Source organism: Gavia stellata, chromosome 2 (genome assembly GCF_030936135.1).
Source record: "Gavia stellata isolate bGavSte3 chromosome 2, bGavSte3.hap2, whole genome shotgun sequence".
In the NCBI taxonomy this organism is placed as follows: Eukaryota; Metazoa; Chordata; class Aves; order Gaviiformes; family Gaviidae; genus Gavia; species Gavia stellata.
Window position 1 is genome coordinate 75,948,016 of NC_082595.1, and position 17,762 is coordinate 75,965,777.

The window sequence follows — 17,762 nt, forward strand, 5'->3', positions numbered from 1 at the left end:
TATTGTACAAAAATCTATCTGTGCACTATATTTCTTCTGCATCCATGAGGGATATAGTCTAAGCATAGCATTAAAATAACAAATTTCTAGATTCTCTGGGTCACTGAAACACTTCATACATGTTAATATTAGGCACTCCTTATTAGATGACTTCAACATGTATGTTTACAATACAACTACTACTGTGTAAATGAGTGACTGTCTAAAAGACAGTCTTACAAAAAAGCATCTTACCTTACTTGAGCCTCCACTACCTATTTGCTTTAATATTGTATAAACTCTTCCTTTGATGGCAAGACATTCATGTGAAGGTATAGAAGCTGGAACCTGTGTACATACAGAAAAAGTTAAGAAAATAACTATTGGTATACATGCAGCAGAACATGGTAGAAGTCTACTTTTTATTAAGCTAATATGCTTTAAGTTGTCTTGGTCTTTCTGAACAAGATAAAGTGTGATGAAGCTAGATTACAAAGATGTTTCACTTGAAAGCTAAAGATCCACATAGCAAAAGTATTTGTATAATAATCATCACTTGGCATGTAACATCATTGAACTCTTACAAAAAGGTACCAACGCTCTTCATATTGGAAATCAAGAACAGGGCATTCTTTAATAAGGCTTCTGAGCTCATTAGAGACACTTCCCTCTTTACAGATAATGCTGGAAACTAGACTATTAAGAGACTTTCAGTCACAGTATGCAACTAACTTAGAGCTGTACTCAAATCACCCACTATTTTATTTGAAGCTAACTACTAGCTAGCAGACTTCAGTGCTGTGAAACTGAAACAGCCTGTATTGCCCATACCTGCTACATCAAGCTGTAGAATAGCCACAAATTTTAAATATTAAACCTGTGGTAGGAAGCTTAAACCTATGCCCCAATGCTATCTACAGTTGGGAAGACTCCTACCTTAATGTGCAACCCATCTAAGGTAATGCATTTTTACATGATTTCAGGCCACTACAAATGCATTAAAATTTGTGAAATCTAAACAAAATGGAGAAGGAATGTAATTCTTCATTCTTTTACCTCCCTCAGACTCTTATGGTTTCTAACATGCACTGCTTCTCTTTCTGGATACTCCACTGTAGTGGGTAATACCACTATAAAAGCAAAGCAGAACAAAAATAGTGACTCTAGTTCTTGCCTCTGTCGTGAAGTAGGACCTGAAAAGGCTTAGATTTCAGACATAAAGGCTTGAGGATTTTGACACAACTAAACTGATTTTTCAAGAGCTGACTTATTTAACCTGAATTCAGACATACATATGAAGAAACACTTATTTTGAGAATAAGCAATACAGACTACTTTCCATTATTCATCCAGAAAGATGAACAACAACTTTAGATTAAAAAAATATATACACACATGCATATATTTAACCTAACGTAGTCTCCAATGAAAATATATACTGAAAAATGGTAGAAACCAGCCAAAAATTGTTACCTGCAAGCCAACTTGATTTTGAAATGGAGTTGCTGGAGTATGTGGTAGGAAATATGGGAGCTGACTGTAGGGAGTAGAAATTTGACATCCTGGTTGAAAGTTGTTCTTTACAACTGGTGTTCTGAAACTAAAAGGAAATTATGAACAATATCTGCATTTAGTTGTGGTTTTTTTTTTTTTTAAGATTATTCTAACAAAGTTGAAGTCTTCAGTGCTTCTTGAAAGTTAAACCCTACTGACTAGCAAAAGCCCAAGCCTTTGCTACATTCAATAATTAGTATTAAGATCACCTCATCTTTTAAGTCAAGAAGTCCTTTAGAAGTACACTTAAACTATAACATACTTAGGAAATATTTCTTAAAACAGTAACTAACTAAAACCCCATCTACTAGCTGGCACTCCCCATAAACCAGAAAAATTAAAGCAACATATAACTAGAAGAGCTGACCATAAGACAGCAACATAGTCTGAGCCACAGTTAGTTTTCTTTAGCTTACGGTTCTTTATTCAAAACCTTTTTAGAGGAAGAGAGACTTTTTTTTTTTAAAGTGAGCATATTGAAACAAACAACTTCAAGGCAATCCTGAGAGGGTTTTTTTGAGAGCTTTAGCTATGCTATATATGAGCAGAAAGATCATGTATTTAAGAAAACTAAAGATTGCAAGAAATCCTTTATGTTTTTTGATTTGTTCCTTTGATGTGTCTACGATACATTTAGTTATATTACCAAATACAGTTTTTTCCACAGTATTTACAGAAATTGATGCTAAGGACAGAACTGGAAAAGAATTTACATACCTAGGACTCTCTTGTAGAGAACAAAACGACAGAAGTTTGAAAAAGACAGTCAAAAGCACAGCTCTCACTGAACACAAGCACTCAACAATTCTGCATATTTACTGTGTGCAATGAGAATTTAATTTTTTTACATTTCCATATTATCAAAGTTTGAAAGAAGCGAGAACAGAATCTATTCAAGGACCCTTTTTATCAAGTTCCATCATGAGATGTGCTTCATTTACTACATATAATCTAAACTCTACAGCTACAGAGACAGAGGTCCTACCAACAGAACAGTGCTTACTCATCATACGGCCTTGACCTATATGATTCATCCTAGAGACTTATGAAAATAGTAAGTAATCATATAATTAGAAAGATTTATCAACATATGCACAGGGGTTTATGCCTAATTTAAGATTGTATGGATAAACAAATGCTAGCATTTCCTGACTTGAGTGCTCAATATATAGTTATCAATCTAAAAAGCCTGTCAACCACAAAAAAAACAAGGCATCCAAAAGAAAGTGTCATGTAGCAGAGATAAGAGAAAGAGGTAAATGCTGTAATAAGGACTTATGATTTGATAGTGTACTTCCAAAATGCTGAAAAGCTGACAGGGAAGACAAAGTTCCCTAAATACAGTCTGAATCTTCAAGTCAGGCACTTGACATCAAATGTTAGAAGTACTTGGAAATAGTGTTTGCTATCTGAAAAGAAAAGCTTAAGGAACCCTGTTAAAAACTGCTGAAGTCTTTCCAGAGATCGACTACTGTTTACGAGAGTGCAGCTCAAAGAAGTGGCTTACCAGTCCATATAGTCATTATATGTGGTGCTTGGTGTTCCACAAACATGTGATGGATCATTTTTCTTAGAAACAGCATCTGGTGGTGATAAACCTCTTGAAACAGGATGGCCAGATTGTTCAAGACTTGATTGTCTTCCCTACAGAGGGCAAAGCAAGTATTATTCCACACAAGGAGCCACAATTAAGAACACAGAAATCACTTTTTCAACATGTGAAAGCTGCTGCAGCTAGAAAACCACTACATATTCCTGTTACTTTACCTCTCTATAGCAGCTTTTCTGTGTCACTTCTTGAATAGGCCATTTTTTTCTGGCGTTAACACAGTTTAGTTTCATCTGATCCAACTGCTTTCTATAGCTTTCACCAGAACTAGATTGTTGCTGTTGACTTTCCAGACTCCTTGGCTCTGGTAACTTCAGCTTCTGATGCTGGACTTTTTCTGAAAAAAAAAAAAAAAAAAAATCAGATTATTAAAAAGACTTGATACTTAGTACTTGAAACAGTTTCTAGTAGATTTATCCTACAGTTTCTAGAAGAATTTTACCTCATTTTCTATAGCAGAATAAATGAACACAGTTGACTTACTGGAATCAGGCATTAAAAGGCATTAACGTAATCTTCAGGATTCATACTCAGTTCAGTGTAGTAACATGGCAACTTTCTTCAAAATCTTAGGATACTACTATAACAGTAACAGATACAACTGTTTCCTTCACCAATACACAGAACAAGATCATATGCGTCATTTGTACTACAACATACTGGGACACTGAGCCAGTTTATAAAGCGTTTAAGATAAGCTTATTGCAATACTTCTAATTAGAAGTCTGTTGTCTGTGACAATAGGCAACTTATAAACCAGTGTAATGACTGAAGCCAGAGGCATTAAGGGACAAGGCATGCTCCATCTCATGGTTTCTTTTGCAGAGGTATATAGGACATTGAATTGCTGAAAAATTGCAGGGCAGGCTGCAAGTAGCATAGCCCAAGTGTTCCTTCACACACTCGTTCACTTTTCTCTTCAAATGACTAGAAAGCAGTATTCCAGGCTAAGCAGCAGTTGAGTGCAATTCAGCTACCAAAGGACTGAGCTACTACAACCAGCATCTTGTCTGGAAGCTTCAATGAAGCATAAACATGCTCGACCTGAAACCCAAACTGTTCACAGTGCAAGTCAATGGGAAAGGTTTTGCTTGAGGGAACACTGAAGTTGAAAAATCACCATTTTTCAAATTAAATGTTGTGCTCTCCTACAATAGGTGGGTACATATATAATCCTAAATCCAACTCTTGCAATATTATCAGACATTTTCACCTAATTTCTTCAGCAGGATCAGAAATCAGAAAGCCATCTGGGGAACTAGATTTCTGATGAAACACATAAGTGGCAGGTAACTGTAAAAGATTAGTACACTTATCCCATATTCCATGGTGTTGGTGCTAAGTCATTAGTAGTGATCTTCTAAATTTTACCAGCCCTGAAATACTTGCTGTAAATCTGAGTTTTTTATAACATTTCCCAGAAAGACCACAATGTAAGGTGGTCTCACGCCACCCCTGTTTCTATGTCATGAGGTGACCTCACACAATAGTCAAACTCCATGCATTAGATAAATACTTAAGTAGAGCTTAGGTTATTTCTGGAATACACCAAAATTGTCTGTTTCCAAAATAAGTTAAAAATCATTCCCCGAAAGCATGTTAATAACACAATAAGAATCTCAGCCATTCAAATGATAGCAAAACTTAGATGTCTTTAAAAAATAAAATTTCTAGAAATTAGACAGAAGCATCATCATGTGCTATCTTTACAGATAATCAAGGAGCACAAGGAACAATACAGTTAAGGGTGAAACACCATGTCATTTAAAGCAAGAGCATTCACGGTAATCAAAAGTTTAACAGCATATTTGATTGACACTGAAATTTAATATGCCTCTGAAAAGTACACATTTGGTATAAGTATCATTCACACAAAGGATCCCTGCAGTACAAGTTCATAAACTGGATTACACTGATTATATGGAAAGAATGGTGAAAAGAATTCAGGGGTTTTTGCAAGACATAGGAAAAAAGGGGCAAACAATTTGCCTTTTAACAAAGTGTTTTCATACTTTTGGGAAACCTCATAAGAAAGTAACTATGACATTAAAGAAACTTATTTATTTTATACTTTTCCCAAAGATTAAGATGCATGCATATGCTGTGGTAAAACTCAGGTGAGGAAAACACTATATTATAACAAGAAATGCCTTAAAGTGGCATAAATTTAACATGTACAAGTAAAAGTGCATGGGGCAGTGAAGCTGACCAAAGACAACAGATACTAACAGATGAAACCAAGAAAAAGACAAGAGAAGCCTGACCAAAGCAGAAGGAAATAGTTCAGATGTCATAGAATCATAGAATGGTTTGGAAGGGACCTTAAAGATCATCTAGTTCCAACCCTCCTGCCATGGGCAGGGACACCTTCCACTAGAGCAGGTTGCTCAAAGCCCTGTCCAACCTGGCCTTGAACACTTCCAGGGATGGGGCATCCACAACCTCCCTGGGCAATCTGTTCCAGTGCCTCTCCACCCTCACCCACCCGTATGTGAACAATCCTAAAATGAGAAGTAGTCTCCAATATGTAAACAGCAGCAGAAAAAGCTACCTAGAGTTTCATGTACTAATGGGTAAACAGGATAGAAAGCAGAGGGCTGAAAGCAACAGATGACGCAGATGTTCTGCATTCAGAGAGAACTGCAGGAGCTTTGCAGTTTTTTCAAGTGAAAGACAATGTCATGGTCTCACCTTTTTAAGCTTACTTCAGCCAAAACAATCTCAGATTAAACTTAAACAAAAGAAATTAGAGCTATGGCATCTATAGGGCAAACTAGGAGAAGCAAACTGCTGTAATTTGAGTCTGTCTCAAAAAACTCTAAATAGACTACCCCTCAAGAACATTATAATCCTTAGTTTGAATTTCTCTCAGCCAACATCCACCTTTTTTGGTATAAACTGGCACTGTTACCTGATACTCTGGCAACATTTTTCTACACTCAGGCTGGCAAGTCTTAATCTGAAATCTTGCGTTGTTGCTATTTCTATGCCTATTTATGTTGTGTATTGTAAGAGCTAAGGACATAATGAATTAGCACTGCACATTGGCACTTTACTTCAAGCCCAGCACTCCACATTTTTAGACAGTGTTACAGTGAGGTTTTTGCGGGTTTTGGTTTTGGGGGTTTTTGTTTTGTTTTTTGTTGTTGTGGGGTTTTGTTTGGTTTTGCTACTTTCACAGGTACCACTCAAAAGCCAAATTTTAATTAAAGGCTCCTCAATTCTAAACAGACCAACTTTTTCACTTTTTGAAGAATATTTTATTATGCAATGCTTTTTTTTTAAATACAGAACATCAAATTTTCAATGCTTATTCTATTTCAAACTACTAAATCATCACATATTAGTTACCTTCTCTTTTCATTGTAAGACTTGTATCCATTTTGGTTTTGAGAGTCACAGTTGAATTGGTAGCTGTTTCTAAGCTGTTCTCATCCAACATCTGCAACTGCAAAGAATTTTTTTCTTGTAAGGACTAAAGAAAACAAAAAGCATCTTAAAAAGAATCAAAGGAGATCCCAAGCGTAGTGTCTGAAAGATTTTCTTATGATAATTAATGGCTGATGCACCACAAAGCAAATATCCTTCAGAAAACAGTACAGGGTACACAAACAAATATTACTCATACTATTTTTAAATCCATCAACACTCTAAATTTCCATCATACAGTTTCTATAACGAAGACCTAAATGCTTTCTATTCTTGAATTTTCTTTTGGGTGATGGGGACACAGGACATGAAAATGCAAGGCACAGCTCAAAATCAACCTCTATCCAAAGTCATAATTTACAGCTCCATAGAACACTTAATGAACTCAGTTAAATGGACTTCATCGAATAGAGTACTTCCCATAACAACTCATGACTACAGCTGAAAGAGCTCCTGTAGTCAAGACCAAATCTGTTTATCCCCTCTTCGTAAATCATGACAGATTTTTAACACCTCCCTCATTTCTTCCATCAGATGTATTGTTCAGAGGAAGCTCTTCCTTAATGCCTGATTATGCATAACAATTTTCAAATTTAAAAGCCACCATAAACATTTCTATTCACAACTGATTACTTAACATAAAGGAAAATTCTACCTTACTTTTCTTGAATTGAAAAAAGCATTATTATTTTCCTTCCTAATACCATAGGACAGCCAGGCAGAGTTCCTTGTATTTATTTTTAAAAGATTTAAGTTACCTTTAAGTCTCCCAGGTCATGTGAATCACTCCCACTAGATTTCAGTTCTAATGGTGGAAAAGGTGCAATGAAGGCTGTACATTTGGAGCTGGGTATTTGCCTATCGAAATAACATTGTTAGTTACATCACATGCCAACATATAATGTAATGATTACCTTTTGTGAACCAGATGAAAAAGGCAGTTTTGTGAAGACTTTTGGATACAAGTTTCAAATATACAGAAAAGCAGGTCTACTCTGACAGCCAAGTGAGAAACAACACAGAAAGAAAATCTGTAACAATGCCACCATCATCCTATGAGAAATACCTTATCCCAGTACTTTCACAGATTCAGAATACTGGGCTTTAACTAACTTCTGAGAGGCTGAGTATGTAGGTTTTATTCTTTGGTTACATATTTCTCCCCGAAGTTCCCATTTCTACATGAATTTAATCACACAGCAATAATAGAGGAAGAAAGTTAGCATAACAAACTTCATCGGGGGAGGGAGGTTTCTCCTGTTTACTTTCAAGCTATGCTACATGTTACCTAACTGTAGCAAAGTGCTATTTTAGTTGGCAGATTCTTCCACAGCTGAACAGTTATTCACAATGAAATGTGCATCATCACTTTCTTAATATAATCATTATGGTATGGATTATATTAAAAGTCTTTTGGAAGTTACAAGACTGCCTTATATCTAATTTTAGAAACTGGAATACACAAATGTAAAGTTATTTTGAACAAAATTTATTTTTGCCTTAGTCTCCATTTCTTTTGAGCCTACCGATCAGCCAGAACAAAAAATTGATCTTTGCATATTCTCATACAAAGCATCTGAGTAGCAAGGTCAGTAGTAGTTTATTGCAATACGTATTGCAATTATAATGACTATTTGTCAATAATCTAAAGATCAATTTTAACCTTCTTAACATCTGACATTCCCACTATCCAATAAAAACACTGTTAAAAATGAGTATTAAAATCTGTTGTGCTGTAGTAAACCCAATAACCATACCTCTTCATAACACTAGCTGTAAGTGGGACATCCGTCTTCTCCACATCATCACCAGCATCAGTTACTAGTTTAACAGGAACCCTCCCAAAAGGGCAGGCCTAAGAGCAAACTGAAAGTTACCAGATGTGTAAAGCAGAATGAAAACTTTAAGATTTTGAAGCAAAATGTTACATGTTCTACCTGGTTAGATTTGTTTAGTGGTCTTAATGGATTGTGGTAATTAACTAGAGCATCAAGTTCCTGTGACTTCTCCTCCCTGAAAGCAAAGAAAAAAAACCCACTGTAGTGTGTATTTGGTTTTAGTTTAAATGACATTTTAAGAAATTAAATAAGAAATCAAGCCATTACCCAAGCAAAAGTCTGGTAATAGTAGCAGAATTTTCACCAGAATCATTCCGTTTAACACTTCTGTTATTTCCAACTATGCTCTGAAGTCCAGACTCTTGTGTACTTGATACTGTAGGTAAATTAGTTAGAATTATTCAGATAATACTGCAGATTTTATTTGTTTCAAAAGAAAAAAGTTCCTTCATAATAAGTGAAATTTAAAAATACATACATTTGCAGTAATCTAGTATCAATGACATATATCACTGTTTTCTACTGATCTAGACAGACATTTTATATAATTATGTAAGATACACTAATTCAGATGAAAAAAGAAAAAACCCAAACACAGACTTACAACCAGAAGGAGCTTTCCAGGATAAGCACAAAATGGCCTGTAACAATTGTTAAATATACCTATATAGAAAACAAGTAGCTAATATAGTTGTAAACTATGTTTAAAAACATAAAAGGGAGATTCGAGATGTCCAAAGACTATCCAAGTAATTTAATTTCTAACTGAAAAACCTTACTGTTAATCTTATCCTATATGCAAAAGGAAGAATACAAGTACCAAAAACATTGGTTTAAATAGTATCTTGGGGGAATGAGGAAGAAACCCACGCTTTCAGAGCAAGATGATTTTCTAAATCTACATTCTGAGAATAAACCTCCACTCCAAAACAGCATCATCCAAAGGATGCTTCTGAAGCTTGCTCCACAAGTATTCATCAGGAGATTTAAAACTGCTTACATTTGGATTATTTCATTGTTCATTCCAATTATTTATCAGCACATGTGATGAGGACACTCACACCTAAATAACTATAATAAATCCTAAATTAATCCTTACAAACTCCCTGCTACTGCAGAGACCCAAGATACTGATAATATCTCTGATCTGTCCTGTTCTTGTGCTGAACGCCTGCTTTTGGGCTCTAATTTCATTTATATTATTTCTTTTTGATACAAGATTTTTGTGCCACCTGTTATGTTTCTGTAGACCCATCTGGATTTAAAGCATTTAACAGGTGCCTGCAATTGCAAAAGCATGCAACCTTATGATTTTCACTAGACTGCAAAAAAGGTAGCAATCACAACATAAATAGGTAAATCTTTCACAGGCATACCTTCTCCTTTAGGTTTTTCAGTACAATTTCTGGAAGGCTGCATACTAAATCCCTAGAACTACCCACTGTGTCAGAGTTATAAGACAGGAATCAGGACATCAGAATTACCAATCATTAGTTAAACACTTGCTTTTCTCCCTCAGATTCTCCTTTCCCCTCTCAGAAAGAGGGACACTTTAAATACAGACAGTTTTACTCATTAAAACCCTAAGAAGCTTCCCAATTTCAGTTACTGAACATGGTTTTCATACTGACAAATCCTAGGCTGAAAGAAATTTCACTCCCCTCCAAACCTCCCGACAGAGTTAGACACATTCCCTTCTAGAGCCAACTCTAACCAGCTGAAGAATTTACTAGTTCAGTGACTTGTTACCAAAGACATTTTGCTGGTCCCTCCACCTCACTGACCTGCCAACACAGCACTTGAGAGTAATCCCTAATTCCTATCAGGTAACTTCAGCTGAATTAGTCTAAGTAATTGGCTGGGTTTAATTAAACCAGTTGCTTTCACTGATAGCAAATTTGAGAGTTGTCTTATAAGCTGTGCTCTACTGCCAGGTCAAGGAAGACCAAGGCAGGCAATAGCAAACAGCTCATTCACCAGCCACATCTTGATCCAGTAGAGAGTCTTGCTCAGTTATTGAAGATCTGGCAAGAGTTGCACAAAGTTGTACAGTAAACTTAAAAAGAAACATTAAGTCAACTCCTAGTCACCTTATTAATGAGCTTTGTGAAAATAAAGTATATATTTCAGGTGTACTTTACAGTAAGCAGAACACAAAATCAAGTTATTTGAAAAGTCATTCCAGGACCTCAAAACCACAAATAAACACCTCAGAACAACATGGTCATCATCCAAACTATTTTTGCCTAGACATGAAGAAGGCAAGGTCATTTCTTAGAGATGAACAAAATGACCACAAGAAGTCAGAACACACTAATGCAAATATATCAACACTTTAGTAACTGCCCAGGAACACGTTGTGTTTATGTGTTACGATATAGAAAAGGTAGCTTAATTCTTCATTTAGGGAACATTGTTGAGTACGAGCTATTTTAAGAGCCTTCAGATATACACTAACCTCTTAAATTCTGTTACTTTCCTGACAAGCCCTTTTAAAAATTGAAATTAGTATCTGATTATTCAGATAGAAAGATCTCTTCCACAGTACAAAATATTTTTTAAAATATAATCAGACACCAATGAACATGTATTTAAAAAAAATTAAAGACAACTAAAATACTATATAATGTGATCTTCTGTATCACATAGGCCTTGTTTTCCATCAGTATGGGAAATTATTTGCTTGACCAATAAACAGAAGCACTCATGGGTACCCACAGCCTCAAGAAATCACAATTTAAGGACTTTTATATTCAATTTCTCTTAACATTTTCAAATTCTGGATCAGTTCATTAAAATTAATTTGTTTATTTTCAATCCTCCCATGTCTCCCTTCTACCTTCAGCCAGCAGAAGCCAGACTTCTGGCAGATGAACACTGAAGTATTAGATATTTCTAGGCCTTAATTTTTTTATAAACTACTTATGCCAATAGACTAAACTACTCAGTTAAATAAAAGACAAGTGCCTCAGTGTATAATGTAGTTCATAGTTTCTGTTTACATAACACTGAACATAGTTTTGAATTAGCAGTTTACCAATCCAGTCCCATCACCACCTCACACCCGCCCCCCACACAAAGATTTTTTGCCCAAGCTTACCACTGGACTCTCACATTCAGTTGGTGATCTACAATACTTTTCTTCCTTCACATACTGAGACAGCCTATCTACCTCATACTACTCATGACTACAGTTGGACTCTATCTTTTCCAACCTAAATGAATCTAAAATTATTTTATAATCTACATTTTTGAAGTACTAAATTGTTTTTTCCCCCCGATTAAACATGTTTGCACCTGATACGTCAAATACTTTAGATTGCTGTGCACGAATGAAAGAGGGGAAAAAGGAATTAAACCAAAGGCTTCTAGACTTGCTGCACAGTTTTTATATTTGCATCACTATACTATAACTGCATATAACTTGTCAAAAGCTTTCTGAACAATCTTTTGAAGCTGTGAAGAAATACACTGCCATATACAGCACTCCTGTTTTCAAATAAAAAGCTTTCAAAAGCAGCTCTTTAAATGGAAATATGAGGCAAGACTTAAATGTCTACACATTAAAACAGTCTCTATTGCTCCAGAAGAATCATACAAATTCACTTAAAGCCAAGTTCAGTGATTTAGGCCACATACGTCCCTGAGTTTGAGATTTCAAGTCTAGTGTTATTTGCCTTTTAAATTTTTATCTTTAAATAACTGAATTAATATTTAGCATTTTTCAAATACCTTATGTTAGAAGTTCATATAAATGAAAAAATAAACAAGCCTACTCTCCCCTCAAAGTTCACTGCTTCTTAAGTGGCAGACAGGCTTTTGCCATGTATTCTCTCATAGGTATTCCCTTAGCTTTGCAGCAAGTAAAGCAAATAATATCAGACAGAAATTGTACAATCTCTGAAGGATATTCCACAGGATGTTCTCCTGTGGCACAGTACATCAGCTGTGGCACTTACAATGTCTGTATCTGATTAATGGTAAACAGAATAGGACCAAAAATAAAGTTTATTAAAAAATTAATACCATAACTGAATATTATTGCTAGTGTTGCCAAATGTTTGTGTTCACCCACCCCCCCACCCGACACACACACAACTAGTGTTTCACACAAAGGTTGATTCAACAGGAGCCAGCCAGATCTCAAACCACATTCCTGAAGACATACCCCTAAGGAAATTAAATCAGACCTATTTTTCACTAATTCTGTCTTTATACAAAGCAAAAATATGGAAGTGTTAGACACCACTCTGGACGAGTTAGTTACATGCACTTAAATATTTAAGTTGAACCGTGTTTTTTGCTCAATTCCACTCCAAACAAATTTATCTCTTGAAAACTTCATGAGGTAACTGTTCCCTTATTGAAGTTATATACCCAGCAACCAGTATCAGTTATGTTTTGATATAGCCAAGCACTTCAATTTTGTACTGATAAATACACAGGTTTTGTCCCTTTGTAAAATAAATATAAAGTTGAAATGGATTATTTTTCCTAGATTTGGCATCACTGAAATGACTGCCAGAACTTCACCAGTCTGTCACAAGATACACCTCAAAGTAAGCTATCTGTATAGTTTAGTCTGTATGTTTCAGTTCTAATTCTTCTCTACACCAGTAGCTCTTATTTCAAACTTTCAGCTGTAAGTCTTTCTTACAAAGTACAAATACCTAATGACAGTCAGAGGAACACCCTCTGCAGAATTAGAGAATCTACCATGCTAGGGATCCTGCAAACTACAGTTACTGCATTGAAGATGGAACCAAATATTAAAGGAATAAGATAGGTAATATAAATATGACCATTTATTAGACAACAGCAAATTATGAGTTCATATCTAGAAGGGACAAGCATTGCAAAGTTTTTCAATCTAGAATTACCACGTGCATAAACTCAACCAATATTTTAAGAAATTGCAATTACCTGCGAAGTTCTCTTTCTCCTCATCTGAAAGCAACTGCTTTTTTTGTGAATGAAAGTTTTGTAGAGCAGTTTCCAACATTTCTAGTGGAACAGCAGAGCACTCCACAGCTTTCTGAAGGAGCTGCTTACACTTCTTCACATTTCCTAAGCAGTAAGAAACAGAGTTACAAAACAAGGAGATAGAACACAATTACACTGGGGGAACATAGTCTTTTTTTAAAGACGTGACTACATTCATGCTGTCTTATATTCACTTTGCATCACCCTCTGAAGCCGTTGTTCATTAGGCACTTCCCCCCCCCACCTTAGATATCCACTTTAAGGATACTGCCTGGAACTAGTTACAAGTGAATCATGTAAATCCCTTTTTCACATGAAGTTGAACACCAAGTCACAAAATATGCTTTATGAACTCACAAAACTGCATTCACAGTATTCGTTTAGAGTTACAGGAACTGTATGGAAATACCACACAAATTTTAAAATCCTTTTTTCTTTAGTATCAGCAAGGAAAGACGACCTTTATGGACTTTCATTTTTATCTGACCAGGTACAAACTTTATTATATATACATTATAAAACATCTTTAATGCATTTAATAGAAATCAAAGTTTAAAGCAGCTGTTGTTCATACAACAAATCATACATCATTACTCCAGAAAGCCCTACAGTTAAGAAAAGTTACTAAATGCCATAAACAGAGATTGAAAAGAACTGGGGGGAAGAGGGGGTGTTTTAACGAAACATATTGAAAGCAATCCGTTTACATATATAAGCATGTACACATACAGCTATATAAAAAAATCATAAGAGTTAAATAAGGAAAGAAGTGCACTGCAATCAAAATCTTCCTTGGTTTAAGAGAGCATCAGGGCAAAATGATGCAATGTTTTGTTACAGCTGTTAATGCCCCTGAAGTCCCAAATGCCCTTCTTCCTCAGTTCAAAGCAGCAAAATGTAAACCACTTTGTTCTTACAGGTGCCACATACATATATAATTATTTCTTATACTGTATAATAGTATATTTCAGAGCTCCATGATGTCTCCAGCACTCAAAACTCCACTAATAACTGAAGTTAGATGTCAATGTTGCCTGCAGTTCAGACTGAGGGGGGAGTGGGGAGTATATGTTAGGAACTTATGCTTAACTAACCTATTATAAAAATATTAAATAAGTGATGTTGGAGACTGAAGCAAGGAAACACCAAAATAAGATTGGCTATGATTTCATTTAAATCTATTTTGTACATATTTGTTATAACTTGGTTTTTAACAATATAATCAAATACTATTTTTCTCCCAAATCCTTCGCAAGTGGATGGGCTTAGTAATTCTTTTTTAGAATCCTTAACCAGCATTCTACTTTTCGCTATATTTAGTAACCACACATTGCTTCAACAAGACCTGCTACTCAAAATGAAGAGTAATTCCCCCTAGGATTATGTGCCTCACTGAATAAGAAATAACATGATACCAAAACAGCTATGTGAAAAATTAACTGCTCCATCCCCCTTAGCAGATGATGCACAAAAGTGAAGCCAGAAAGTATCTGTGAGTTTCAATCAAGTCCACTTCACACACAAAAAGACTGGATGATCCACCTAAGCATAACATTTTATACAGCCAAAAGTAGAGTTTTATTTATGGTCATGAGTTCCAACCAATTCACAGCACATCTTCTTTCAAGCACACTACCCAAGGCACACCAAAAGTGACAAAGAGACAGCTCCTCATCTGACCTATTTAAATGAAGTTGTATTCAGCATTTAAATAAAAACAAAACAGAATGTCACCTTTATTGTGTCACTCCATTTTCAGGTCATGAATATTAAATTTAAGGAAATCAATATCAATTTGCCAACCACAATTTCAGAATTTTGACTTGAGCTTTAGCTCACAATTTTGCTCAAGACAGGGAAGTGAATGTATAATTTTTTTCTTCTTAATACGAAGGGAAACACAGATTAATCCAGAAGCAATTGCCAGGTGTGCCAAAGCACTGCTGAAATGACCAGGATGAGGAGGTAAGAATGTACTGCCTTCCTCCTTTCCCTCTGACCTAAGCTGGACACACTCAGTGAAAAAGTAACAGTGCTTTTAAATTAACAATACACAACTCACATGTTACATAAATACTCTTTGAAGCACACAGCAGGGACACTATAGCTCTGTCCACATTACCAAATGTCAAACAGACCAGCTCAAGGGCGACAGATATAAATCAGTGAGCACACTAGAGATAAAACAAAGCCAATCGTAAATGGCTTATTCCTTTCGGATTAGGATTTCATTTCATGTTGACTATTTGCCAACAAAGTAAAAGAAACCATTGCATTAACACAACCCATCGCTACGCAGTAATTAAACTCACAAGTGATTGTGACAGAAAGATAAATTTAGCATTGGTAACCACTAGTAACATTTCTACACTTCACTTAAATTACACAATAGGTTTTCTTTATTACACTTCTTTGACAATATCTTTATTATTGAAGTATTACTGTTTTATTATATTTTTTTAATAAGCATGCAGTGCACACTAAACATTTTTGGGTAGGCAGCACAACCCTGCTACCAAGTACCAGGGCCGCCTCCACTACACACAATAGGAAAGAAGTGACATAAGCCAAGGTGAACTTTGTGGCCCAAAGTATTGATGACCTATTGTTCTAGATATATTAGAGCATAACTTACAGAGTCTAGAATAGTTTAGAGAACTGGAAGAGCAAAAGCAAGAAAAATCCTCATAAAGAGTTTAAGAAGTGAAGGAGAAAGGAAAATAAAAAAAGCCAAGTGACACGAAGTTAATCATTCATCACCTCCTACCAGCAGACCGATGCCCAGCCAGTCTCCAAGAAACTGCTCCTGTGGAAAGACTATCCCCCAGTTTTTTATTGCTAAGCATGATGCTTTATGGCATGGAATATCCCTTTCGTCAATGTGGGTCAGCTGTCCCAGCTCTGTCTGCTGCCAACACCTCTTGCCAACCCCCAGCCTTTGGGCAGAGGAGAGGCCAAGCAAGAAAAAAAAGAAATCCTTGACACTGTGCAAGCATTGTTCAGCAACAGCTAAAACATCAGTGTGTTATCAACACTGTTGTAGTCACAGATCTAAAACACAGCATCATATGAGCTGCTAAGAAAATTAACCCCACCCAAGCCAGACTCAGTATACCAAGGAACAAGATAAATTAATTTAGAAACTTTGCTCTCAGTGCAACTATCCTACCAGAGACAGACAGTTCAGGCATCCCTTAAAGAAGGAAACCAGAATTTTTAAAAGAGATTATAACTCGTATCAGAATGGCTTGCCAAAAACACTGCTGTATGGTACTATATGACAAAAATTACCATTCTATTTTGAATACTGACAAACCCCACCCCTCAACTGACTGGAACATGGCATCGATGATACTGTCAAAAGAGTCAGTCCATGCCACTTATGAAACAACAGAAAATATCAACCATCTCCACTGTCCTGACATGAATATTCAACAATGGAACAAAACCAGAAGTATCAATTAAAATCTAATTGCTACTTAGGAACCTGAGTGGCAGAGGGGAAAATTTAATTGGACCAAACTGCACACTTAAAGCATATTTTGGTTTAATTAAAAAAAATCCACACAAAGAATCTACAGTTGCTTTTTGGAAGGAGCCAGAATTTCTTCCACAAGCAAGCTTGAAGTATCTAAAGGGAAATTACCACCGAAGTTTAAGCATCATTTTTCAATGCAACAGGAGCCTTACTCATACCTCCCACTGTAAAATCGAAGCTTAAAAAAACCCAAAAAAATCACTGCCAATTTTCATCTTGAGTTATTTCTAAGAAGGAAAAAACCTATTAAGAACTGTGCACATATTTTCATTAAAAATGAACACACATGTTGCCATTAAATTTCAATCAAAAAAGATGAAAATCCAGATTTCTTTTTCTGATTTAATACCTATCAGTTTCTTGCGAATTATGTAACAGGGCAGAAGTTTAGAACAACAAAACCTAGAACAACACAGAACAGCAACACCAAACAAGTTTTTCTACACACCTTGTGATAGTTCAAACTGTGCAAAAGCCACATGCACAAAAGCAAATTTCTTGCAGTTCAGTCTAGCCAGATGAAATTGGTCCCGTGCCTCCTCCGGATCCTGAAGACTGTAAAGACAGCATATCAATAGTTACACAAGGTGAAGAGCCTGAGTAACAAGGATGAAGTTCCATGTGCTGGGTGATGGCTTTAGATAATTCTGGAAAAGCGATCCATCTGTAGCTTAAGTTTTTCCTATTCCTTAGAGCCATTAGTGAAGTACAAATAAGCAAAGAGTCTTAAAGGTAATAATTGAAAGATATCAAGCTGACCCTTTCCAAAAGCCAGAATGTGCTCAAACCTGAAGAGAAAGATTAAGGACTCATTCTTTGTCACTGCTTATAT

At 35.8% G+C, this 17,762-nt stretch overlaps 1 protein-coding gene across 1 annotated transcript in view; it reads right to left on the minus strand.

The window, feature by feature from the left end:
• The window catches only part of TTK (TTK protein kinase), a 34,735-nt gene that overhangs the window by 7,758 nt on the left and 9,215 nt on the right, over positions 1-17,762 (minus strand). Inside the window, exons 4-14 of the mRNA XM_009814945.2 lie at positions 17,379-17,485; positions 13,333-13,476; positions 8,677-8,785; positions 8,509-8,584; positions 8,329-8,426; positions 7,330-7,429; positions 6,494-6,617; positions 3,301-3,479; positions 3,041-3,177; positions 1,453-1,579; positions 235-327 (exon numbers count right to left, since the gene is read on the minus strand). Of these exons, the coding sequence (XP_009813247.2) occupies positions 235-327; positions 1,453-1,579; positions 3,041-3,177; positions 3,301-3,479; positions 6,494-6,617; positions 7,330-7,429; positions 8,329-8,426; positions 8,509-8,584; positions 8,677-8,785; positions 13,333-13,476; positions 17,379-17,485 (1,294 nt within the window). The remainder of the gene's footprint in view (positions 1-234; positions 328-1,452; positions 1,580-3,040; positions 3,178-3,300; positions 3,480-6,493; positions 6,618-7,329; positions 7,430-8,328; positions 8,427-8,508; positions 8,585-8,676; positions 8,786-13,332; positions 13,477-17,378; positions 17,486-17,762) is intronic.